The sequence below is a fragment of the Cryptomeria japonica genome, chromosome 6 (genome assembly GCF_030272615.1).
Source record: "Cryptomeria japonica chromosome 6, Sugi_1.0, whole genome shotgun sequence".
Classification (NCBI taxonomy): Eukaryota; Viridiplantae; Streptophyta; class Pinopsida; order Cupressales; family Cupressaceae; genus Cryptomeria; species Cryptomeria japonica.
The window spans coordinates 530,006,785-530,018,990 of record NC_081410.1 but is presented as its reverse complement, the minus strand read 5'-3'; the positions used below and the strand labels follow the sequence as shown (position 1 = coordinate 530,018,990).

The 12,206-nt window shown below is 36.5% G+C and overlaps 1 protein-coding gene across 1 annotated transcript in view; it reads right to left on the bottom strand.

The window, feature by feature from the left end:
• Positions 1 to 5,901: 5,901 nt before the first annotated feature.
• Positions 5,902 to 12,206, bottom strand: part of LOC131067987 (probable glycosyltransferase At5g03795) — a 63,025-nt gene continuing 56,720 nt past the window's right edge. The window contains exon 3 of the mRNA XM_058003171.2: positions 5,902 to 6,781. Coding sequence (XP_057859154.1) covers positions 6,298 to 6,781 — 484 coding nt within the window. The 3' untranslated portion in view covers positions 5,902 to 6,297. The remainder of the gene's footprint in view (positions 6,782 to 12,206) is intronic.

Here is a 12,206-nt window from a genome sequence, read left to right as displayed (position 1 = left end):
GTTGAATCAGTGTGAACTCTTTTACACTTCTACAAACTCTATTGCACTAGTTTATGACCATTCATAGCCTTAAAAAAGGTGATGATGGCTAGCTGGCAAGTATACACATAGTTCCACTTCATTCTAGGGGGGTCAAATGTCATTATTGGAGCTTGCACATAAGAGTAAGACATTATATAATAAAATCATATGACTAAATTGCTCCAAGTATGATTCAATCCACATATCATAGCCTCCTATATAACTAGCAATCAATCCATACTTGGACATGTCAATGCTTCTCACTATAGACAATTCTAAGAAATTAGAGGTTCATACATGTCTACTTATGACTCTGACCAGAACAAAGTCACTCATAAGTTGTAGACATCCCTACAGTTATATAGATTGGTTTTAATGTTAGTTGGTGAGTGAACTTTGACTTGTAACTCTAAAATTTAGGACTCAATTTAGTATAGAAATATTGTATGTCTTTGACATTGAATAAAATATTATTTGGCAAGGTTGCAAACTTCTATCATAGATGCAGGAGCATCCCTGGTTCTTGGCAATCTTGCATCAACCAAAAACATTTTCTTTCAATTTGTTCCTATTTTGCAGTTTTAGCATTTCATTATGAGTTTATTGGCATTTGTTCACCAGATCTTGCGGAGCTGGATTTTGATTGTGTACATGTTCATCTACCCTATCCTAAGTCTGTGGGATGTTTGGATCTTTTTCTGGCAAGTTATCACTTCTGGAATCTAAGATAGTTTTCTGGCTTAGAACACCAGAACTGCTTGGGCCTATTTGGCTATTGGCGAATCTTGAGGATCACTTTCATAGCTTGCAGAGCTTCAATTCATTGTTTCCAATGTTCCTTGACATGTGGTTGACCTTCCCTTGGGTCAACACTTCATTCTGTGAATTTTTCGGAAGGATCTCTTTAGCGAAGGTTGACCTGGTTGTTCTACACATTTTATTCTGGTTCATCCGCATTTATTCCATCTTGGGCCGACGCGAATCATTCTTGATCATATAAATCAATGTAATTGTGCATTAGAATTCAGTGATTAGAACATTGAAGAATAATCCTGAGGTTAGGAGGTCCGGAGTTGGCTCGCATTCTTGTTGGAGCTTGAATGTTGCATAACATGCATGTTTTGTACTCAGGGCTATGAGCTGAATCATGTGAGCCCGCATGTTGATGGAAGTTTGTAACTGATTTTCATGATATAATATAGTTTGTTTCCGCATTGCCTCCATCGCATTGAATTGTTTCTGTTCTGTAACTCTTGTTGCACAGTCCAGACTGTTCTCTTGGAGGACCCTCCCACCGTGACTGCACCAAGTGGTATCAGAGCGAGATTTTATTCCGGAGATTGCGTTGTCCTGTAAGGTTTTGTTGTAGGGTGGCGGATTGTGGATTCAACCTACAGCTATAGAGGACTTGCGTGAAGATGGCATGAAGAGGAAATAGAAATGGTGGAGCGCATGGAAATGAAGACCCTGTTGTGATGGAAATGTTGAGAGGAATTGCAACCCGATTAGAAGGTGTTGAAACGGCCCAGAGAAGAGGTTGACATGTCAAAGATGTGAGTGATGATGAGGAAGAAGAAGTAGCTGGAGAATAAGGAGAAAATCAGTTGACAAACGATCTGGATGAAGAAAGGTTTATAAGAGCATTGTCAAGAGTGAATACTAGACCACATTTTACTCCACTAGATTATGATGGCAAGTTGGATTCGGATGAATTGTTGGATTGGATCACGGAGATCGAAAATTATTTTGATTTTGAAGGCACCGCGGAAGATAGAAAGGTGATATATGTTTGCATTGAGTTGAAAGGTCGTGCATCTCTTTGGTGGGAACATTTCCAGGTAGATAGACAGAGAAGAGGTAAAGAGAAGATCAAATCTTGGAAACGGATGGTTAGTAAGTTGAAATCAAAGTTTATGCCAGTTTATTATCAAGTGAATCTATTTCGGAAGTTGTAGAACCTAAAGCAAAAGGAATCTAGTGTGAAGAAGTATACCGAAACATTCTACAAGTTGAATATCAGATCCGGACATACTAATGATGAGATTGAACAAGTTGTCAGGTATTTGAATGGGTTGCGGATATCTATACAAGATGAACTTAGTTTAATCAAGTTGCAGAGTGTTGAAGAAGCTAATCAATATGTCCTTTCAAGGAGGAAGATTTCAAGGAGGAAGAAGTTATTCCAAAGGAAGAGGACCATGTGCAGATCAGAATAAAGACAAGGAAGTTAGTAGAGATGGTAGTTCATAATGGAAGGATGATAGAAAATTTTACTAGAAAAGAGAGCCTGATGGATACCAGAATGAGGGTTATGGAAAGGAAGACAAAAGACAAGATAAAAGAGTGTTTAGAGGAACCTGCTTAAAGTGCGGAGGAGAAGGACATCATGCTTTTGAATGTAGGAAGACAGAGAACACAGGGAGAGTAGCATTGGTAGAAGAATACCATACTAGATCAGCTAATAAACCAGAAGATGGAGAATTGTTGGTGATGAGGAGATCTTTGTGTCATACCGGAGAGAATGAAGAGCCCTTGCAGAGGAGAAATTTTTTCAAGACTAGATGTAAGGTATCCAATAAGTGTTGTAAAATTATAATTGATAGTGGTAGTTCAGATAATCTTGTTTCGGAGATGGTAAATAAGTTGAATTTGGAGATATTGAAACACCCTAAGCCTTATCAAATAGTATGGATTCAGGATGATCGTAAGATACTAGTAGGTGAACAATGTTTGGTGAAATTGAAGATTAGATCTTATCATAATGAAGTTTTGTATGATATTATGCCTATGGATATTTGTCATATTTTGTTGGGAAGACCTTGGTTGTATGATAGACAAGCAATAAATGATGGGAGGAAGAACATATACACTATTGTTGCAAATGGGATGAAGTAGACCTTGTTTCCCTTGAAGGAGCCTTTGAAGAGTGAAGTTTGTACAAGTGATAGAATTTGTTTGGTGGAGGGAAATAAATCCCTGGATGGGATGAGACATGAGAATGTGTGTTTTGCCTTAGTTCCTAAGAAGACTAAGAATCTAGAGCATGAAGAAGCACAATCTGAGGAAACAAAGGAATTGTTGATAGAGTATGGAGACATCATTTTAGATAATGTACCTGATGGATTGCCGCCAGTGAGAAGTATCAGTCATTGCATGGACCTGATTCCTGGAGCTAGTTTGCCTAATAAAGCAACACACCAGATGACACCGACGGAGAATGAGGAGCCGAATAGACAAGTACAAGAATTGTTGAGGAAAGGTTTGATCAGAGAAATTTTGAGTCCTTGTGCAGTGCCAGCAGTGTTAGCACCTAAGAAGAATGGAGAATGGAGGATGTGTACAAAGTCCAGAGCAATAAACAAAATCATAGTGAAGTGTTGATTTCCCTTGCCTAGGATGAATGACATAATGGATTGTTTGAGTGGAGCCAAATACTACACATAGATAGACTTGAAGAGCGGATACCATCATATTAGAATCAGAGAAGGGGATGAGTGGAAAACACCATTCAAGACAAATGAAGGATTGTATGAATGGTTGGTGATGCATTTTGGATTGACTAATGCACCGACTACTTTCATAAAGTTGATGAATGAGGTATTGCAGAAATTCTTGGGTAAGTTTGTTATTGTGTATTTGAATGACATTTTGATTTTCAGTAAGAGCAAGAAAGAACATATGTTGTATTTGAAACAAGTTTTGAAGAGGTTGAGAGAGGAGAAGTTGTTGATAAACATTAAGAAGTGCAGTTTCATGAAAGAAGAATTAATCTATTTGGGATTTGTGATATCTGCGAATGGATTGAAGATGGATCCTGAGAAGGTAAGAGCAATTGTTGAATGGCCTACACCGGAAATCATTAGAGAGGTAAGATCATTTCATGAATTGGCTAATTTCTACCGGAAGTTTATCAGAAATTTCAATTCAATTCGCAGCCATATGACTAAGACAATGAGAGGGATCGAAAGGATTTCAGGTGGACAATAGAAGCAAATAAGAACTTTGAATTGTTGAAGTAGAAGGTGACAGAGCAGCCTATGTTGGCTTTACCAGATTTTAACAAAGTATTTCAAGTGGACTGTGATGCAAGTGGGAATGCAATTGGAGAAGTGTTGAGTCAAGAAGGAAGACCAGTAGCATATTTCAGTGAGAAGTTAAATGATGCAAGGAGAAGATGCATGAAACATCTAAGAATCTCTTTTCAAAAAGTTAAAGGGTCATGCACACCTATGGTAGGATTATTTATAAGAGACAAAGAAAATGGAAAGAGAATATACAATTCTGGTGAAGGGTGGTCTAAAAAATTTGAAAGGAACTTTTAGGCCTTTCAATATTAATAGCATGCTCAAACTAAAAATTCCTGTAAACAAGGAGCTTGGCTTGAAAGGATATACTTTGAATTTTATAGATTGATCATTAGGGTTGGTCACATAGGAAGATGAAGGGATGATGTCAAGATACATGAATGATCTAAGCACTACCATTGAAAATGGTTAGAGTTTGCATACTTTAATTTACTAGGAGAGGCCTCCCGTTGGCCCTAAAGAAAAACAAATAAAAATGAGGTTGATGCAAAGTGGCAACCAAAATACAGAGAATGAGGTAAGTAGATTGTTGTAGTCTATGTAATGGAGTAAGGAGAAAGAAAAGCTACTTCCTATCAAAAAAATAAAAGAAATTGAATTGTATTCCCACAAGCTTAGAGAATATGGAAGAAAAAATCACATTGAGGTTATTTATGGACATTGTTTCAAGAGCAAATAACAGAGCTCAATATGTTTGAATACCAAAAGTACTAAAAGAGCAAAAAAGATTGTACCTGTAGACAGTGTCACAGGTGAGGAAGAGACAAGGTGGAAGGTAAGGCTCTCAACAAAACAGAAAAACAACCAAACTTGATGCTGTACAGATTTTTATCGGAACATGAAAATAATGAGCACTTTCATAAATATGTGCAAATCTAGAGCAAATTAATGTAAGTTGATCATTAATGGAGCTAGTAATGGTATTTTGCAGTATCTACGGAGGTGGTGCAGGAATAAAGGTGGATGTGGCAAAAATAGAGTATTTTCATAGAAGTGCAGATATAGAGGAAATTGATGTAAGCTGATCATAAATGGAGCTAGCAAATGTATTTTGCGGTGTCTGCAGAGATGGTGCAGAAATGGACATGAAATTTTCAACACATCCAAACACAGAAGGCTTCATTTTATAGAAAGGTCGTTGAGTCATGTTGAATAAATAATAAGTAAACTTCCAAATGGATGTGATGATAAATGAACCACCCTAGCAATGTGAAAAAGGTCCAATCGTGAAGGGAAGGAGAACCACTTTTTTATTGTCTCCAAGGATGGGAGGAAATTTGATTTGTTTCTCATGAAAGGGCAGGGCAACAAAGTAATGTAGATCTCACCAAAGGAGGTCAAGCAAGATGTTAGAAAATCGCAAGTGGTTTTTTGAATCTTGATTCCAAGGCAAGAGAGGCCTGAAGCAAAGCAAAAGATGACTTCAGCTACACAATTGTTTGACATTTAATTCATTTTTTTTTCTTGATAAGTATATTTTATCTCATGATGTTGTTGTTGTTAAAAGTTAAAAAACATTATGATAACCATTGAACCTTACTTCTTTTTATACTTTTTTGCAGACAAACAGAGAAGAGAGAACGGATCATATGTTAAATATCTAATGTTCTTCTAACATGTCAGGTGATATGCCTTTTGATCTGTGTCAAAGGATTTGGACAGAGAACAACTCAAAGGCTAATTAATAGACAAACCTAGCCAGTTAACCTTCGGTTATACTGAAAATGTACTGAAAATCAGGAAAAAAAAAGCAAATGCTGAAGCACCATTAGACATTCAGAGAGACAACGAAATAGAAAGCAAGGCTCTTCCTTTCTTCACTGTCAAGATACTGTACATTAATTCTGACTTTAGAAACAAAAGGCATGTACTCTCTTGTCCAAATCTAGAAATTGATTACAGCAGATGGAGTTTGTACCGTGTACAATTCAATAGGAATCAAGCAGACCAGAAATTATAGATCCATAAACTAGTCAAAAGACAACTCAATTTCAAAACCTATTAATGTGCTAGTGAACTCGGTTGCTCAAATTACTATCAGCCTGGATGATGAGTTCACTTGCTCAAACTGATTATTGGCCTCAAAGATGAAGAGACATGCAGTTGGCTAATCAAGCCATTGGTTAACAGAAATGGATTGCCTTTCAATGATGTCTCCATGCACACAAACTGATCATTTCCAAAGATTTTGTCAAAGAGGGATTCTTAACACATGACACCTCAACCACAATTCATACATCACCATATTAAATGCATCATAGTCTAGAGGAGGCATGTGCCACTGGAAATGTTTCCTAACATTAAGTGCATTCTCCTTTAAGTTTTGATACTGTTTTATGCTTATGTTATGAAGTACATCCTTCAACAATGGAATGTCAAGAGTTGGAACAACAAGAGAAAATGATTTCCAGTTGAGGACATCATTGAATGGAAGATCATAATGATTTGCAATAATAATCGGTACACACCCATAATAGAGAGCATCTCCTATTCTTGCTGTATTCACTTCAAATCCTTTGACATGAAGGCAAAATTTGCTTTTCAGTAGAGCTTCAGAGTATGGGGTAGAGAGCCTTCCAAAATGTACAGAAATCTCTGAATCATTTTTCCATGCCTCTATCAGTTTAGCACGAACAGGGGAATTAACTGCCCCTGCAAAGAAAGCCAACGTACTTCTGCCAAATGAAACCCACAAAAAAAAATGCAAATTAGAATAATAAGAAGAAAAGTTATAGGACAACAAAAAAATAACAGCAATAAAACAATTTATATTAATCACACAGATCATAACAAATAATTTCCAAAATGTGCATGTCAGTGAGACAAATTTGGCAGAAACATTCAAAGCATCCTTAAAATTATTTCTTCATGCTAAACCACCTAGAACATGCAAGTTATTCCACAAATATGGAAAATTACATCCAGAATTTTACTCAAACAAGTCACGATAGGGTCAAATGCAACATCTAGTTACCTACGCAGCTTCTGCTGTCCATGTAAATATACCATTCTTCATTAATGGTGCAAAACTTCCATAAAAATGTCTTACAAATTTTCTATAAAAACTAGCCAATCCATGCAAATTTCTTACCTCTATCATTTTTCAATAGAAAGCACTCCCAGATTCTAAATACATTTGCAAGTTTCATCTCTAACCCTTTACTAGATATCACAAGACCCAAATATGGTAATTCATTCTTCTAAATCTAAAATGAGCCTTTCTTTAGATTTATCAGCAGCTTCTCTTTCAATTGTTCTAAAACCTATCTCAAATGTTGCAGATGTTATTTAAAGTTCTTAGTTTTGCTAAATATCTATATATCATCAATTAAACCCCGGAATTAGAGGCAGGTGCAATTTTGGGCCCAGAATGAGCCAGGTTCGGCCCTAGGTTCGTCCCAGATGCATCCCGGGTGACCGGCAGCAGGACGAACCTGAGAGCAAACCCACATGTACCGGGGGGGACCCAAGCCTGTGGCTGCCCAAAAATAGGGCCCACGGGTTACAAAACATTTTTTTCAACTTCAAAAAAGAGTTTTTGCCTTTCTAATATTTGTCCAACCCTAATTTCGACCTAAACATGCCTCTATCTGCTCTTTTCACTCATTCTTTTCATTCTATTTGCATTTTTCACATTTTTTTCTCTCCAAGCAAGTTTTGAAAGTGATTGCATTTTTCTTCAAAGGTGAAGGCTACGGAGATGTGAGACACATATCAAAGAAGTAGAAATCGTTGGAGAAGAAAAATTTAGCCATCAAAGGTGAGTGAATCTTCATTTTTTTCACATTTTCAAGAATTTTTGAAAGCTTTTTTTTCTTTTAAATAAAGCTTTTTAAATTTTATTACACTATGCATAATAGGAAGGGCCAAAATGCCGAATGTTTTTCAATTCTTTTCAATAATGTTGAGTTTTCCATTTTTTTTATTTTAGGTTCATTATTCATACATAATGGCTCAGGCTGGAAGTGCAAGTGCGAGCTCTAGTTTAGTTGCCCAGTCCCGAACTTGACAAAATCCTTTTAAAATTGATGTTGATTCGCCACTTTGGCATTATACAACAATGATCGAGCGAATGTTTGGTCGTGGGAGTTTTCTTTGACAGTGTAAACATTGTGGCATAAAGTATACCAGCTCATACTATCAAGTAAAAGGTCACCTTTGCTTCATCCGTGGATGTGGAATAAAATTTTGTAAGGGGTCAGATGGCAAAGGCTGCCAAAAGCTCTAGTTATGAAATATGGTAGAGAACAAGAGGAAGCCGATAAGATAAGCACAAACCAAAGACCGATCATCCTCTTGCCAAAGCAAGTTCAAAGAGGCCTTCTAGTAGTAGTGACTCCACAAGACCAGCTGGACCACATCCTTTCATGCCAATTCCACCACCTTCTGAACCAAAGAATGTTGTGGTTACACGAAAAAGAGGCCCATTGGATATTGCCTTCAAAAATGAAATCAAAGAGGTTGCAAATAAGAGTGTTGCTCGTTGCATTTATGGCAATGGGCTTCTTTTCAACATTGTTAGATCACCTTATTTTCGGGACATGGTGCATACCCTTTGCAATACACCTGATTATGTTTGTCCCGGGTATGAAAGGGTGTGAAAGGGTGTGAACCACCTTACTGGTAAAGGAGAAAGCTTCCGTAGAGACACAATTGAAAGTCATCAAAGGTACATGGCTAGAAACAAGTGTGTCTATCATTTCTGACGGATGGAAAGATTGTAAAAATAGGCCATTGATCAATGTTATAGCAGTGTACCCTAAAGGGGCGATGTTTTTGAAAGAAGTGAATTGCGAGGGGCGAGTGAAATATGCAAGTTCCATTGCCAATATCCTCATAGAATCCATTGACATGGTGGGCCCTCAAAATGTTGTCCAAGTCATAACGAACAATGCTAAAAATTGTGGGGCAGCTGGGTCTATAGTGAAGGCTACATATGGTCACTTTTTTTGGACACCGTGTCCAGTCCACTCACTCAATTTAATCATGCAAAAGATTGACACACAAATTGATTGGGTGAAACAAGTTTGCACGGAAGGCAAGGAGATTCAAATGTTTGTGACTAATCATCACATGTCACAAGCCATATTCAGGACCATCTCTAAGTTGGATTTGTTGAAGGTAATTTAAATTTTATTTTTTAATTTTTTAGTTTTTATTTTTTATAGTTGATATATGACATATTTTTTTATGCCATGTTAGGTTGCTGAAACACGATTTGCATCTCACACACTCACCTTAAGACAACTTGTGAAGGTGCAAGAGGCCTCGAGTGCTATGGTCATCAACACCTTGTCGAGTGTATGGAAGCAATCAAACACAGAAAGAGCCCAATCCTTAATCATTCTACATTGCCCCTCATGAGGATTGGTTGGATTTGTTAGGGAAAGGCGGTATTAATATCTCACAAGGTAGGTGAGCCCCAAGAGGTGGTATGGATGGGTGCTCCTAAAACCCTTGGGCCTACTTGTGGAGAATGATTTTCTAGCACCCTAACATAGTTATTCCCCATCCTCTATTAGGGTTGATGATTAGGAAAGAAGTAAGGATTGGACTTAAATATAGTAATTATCAATTGTATTATGAATATACTAATGGTTCTCTAGTTTTAATAATTTGATTTAAGGCATAATAAATATGAAGTATGTTTAATTATGAAAAACAAACATGCTCTTGGTAGGGGACATTATATATGCTTGTTCCATGTCGTGTTTGTGAATTTAGGGCAAAATATAGAGAGGTCTAGAAAGGTGACATTACATGTTGCTATTTTAAAATCCATTGGATAATGAAATTGATGATTAAATATTAATTTTAACTAGTGGCTCAATTGATTTTCCTATGCTATAAATTTATAAAGAGCAGCTAAATGACTCTAAAATGGTTGGAAAACAGTTAATTTCAAGCAAATTTTCAGTTTTCTTAGTTTATTTTGTTTGCTTTCTCTCATTTTTTAAACATGAGCAATGCTGCTATGATCATATTTTCTTGATTTCAACTGATTATGATGAATTTCCACAGTTTTGCTTAATGAAGAGTTTTTTGAATCCAAAGCAATGAAGGATTATGGGCTGATTTTCATGTGCATACAATTATCTTTTACATGTTTCTTACATCTTTGCAAAACAGGTCCATTCTTCTTTCTCTTTTCCCTGTTATCTTTTGCTATTTTTAATACATCTAAATAGAATTAGTATTTAGAACAGGTTTTTATCTAATTTTGAAGTTGCATTTTACTTTATTACAATTACTTCATTGCTACTGTTGAAAAGTGTAATGGTTTATGAATGATAGAGCCAGTTAAGATTACAACTTTAAATCTGAAAATATTGATTTTCTTTGTGCAATAACCATGTTGATCATCTGATTTTACCTGGATCTACCATGGTCCCTTGAATTGAAACAATATTTCATCAACCTCTGAATCATCTTCCATGGCCATGACATGGTGAGATAGACCTTGGTGAGATCTTGATTTCCTTTCAAGAGAGGTAGGATTCATTCATGTTTTACTTGAGTTGGTGTGTGCTAAACCATGCATCAACAGATTGGTGCTAGATAGAGGACCTGGAATTCAAGTTTTCAGAATTATATGTATGTGGTTAAATTTGCACAATTGTGATGAGCTAAATTGGGGGGTCGTTTGGTTTCAATGGGAAGCCCCTTTTGTGATTTCCATGAGATTCCTAGGGGTATTTGCAACTGGCTTCCTTTATTTTTCCCCCATAATGGACAGAATGCATTAGATCATGTGAAAGTCTACAAAGATTTGATTACTCGCTATCAGATTTATCATGAGGATGTTGCCTGCAAATTATCTGTTAATACATTGCAAGTTGTAGCATTATGCAGGTATGTCAATCTTCCACCCAATTCAATGCATCCTTAATGTCTTGGATTGAATTAAAGAATGTTTTTCTAAAACAGTTTGGGCAAAACATAGATCCTTGAGAAGCTCTTTTGCAGTTTGCAGCAGTTTGAAAACAACCCAATGAGTCCATTTCGCAGCTCAATCTAAAGACTTTACCAATGTAATGTCCCCTATTAGAACTTAACTTAATTTGCCCTAGAATTCCCTTGAGGAGTATGGATGATGTTGAGAAGTGTAATTTGTCAAACTCAATGCCTTGATTTAGAGCCACACTATTAGATAAATATCTAGGCTACTGGTTAATATATATAAACTGAATCTGAAAACTCTTCTGGATCAAATGCTTAGTGATTTTACTTCTTCCATCCCTTTGGGGTAACCCGATCTGCAGTGTATATATATATATATATTGGAGAGTCATGTCTTCCCCATAGTGTTTCCTCAAAGTGATGTCTCTTTCAATGATGACCATTGCCTCTTGTTGACTAAACCACACATGTTATCTTAAATGAGATTACTCCTTAACACCCATACCTCTTCACTAACAATTGGCTATTGTGTTTGGGTGTAATCGCACCTTATCATTAGTTAATAACATACACTTCCCTCCTCTTATTGCTATATTCATTAAGTTTATACTCCAATGTAAAACGTTATCCTCTGAAGTCGCTGTCTTCCCATGGCTGTTTATGCAGAAAATTGTTAAGTCTTATGAATAAGATGATTTTCTTGGTGATGAAGTCCTCTTTCCATGACGGGGCATGACAGTCAGCCCTTCCTAAGATTGCTTGTCCTCAAGCAATTGTTAAATGATTATGGAGTCTAATTCGTAATCTGCCTTTCATAAGTTTCCAATTAAGACATATATGTTTTCTCCTTTAATTCGAATGTGAGTTGTGATCAATAGTTTGAAACTGGCAAGGTTTAATTTAAGACAAGTTTTCTCTCATTAATTGTAATCATAAGAACTGTTTTGGGTTGGTCCTATGGATAACTCTTCTAGACAAAGCAAGGGCAAACTTCCCATATATTGAGAAGAGGATTAGAAGCATGACACACATCTATGACCTTAAATGCAACTCATATTTGAACCAAACATGGAGCATACACATAAAAACATGGAGTATACACATGAATTTATGCAGACATGGAGCATAACATAAATACTCAAAGTATACACATAAATATATGTAGACACAGAGTATACATGTGTTGTTAGATCCCTTCTT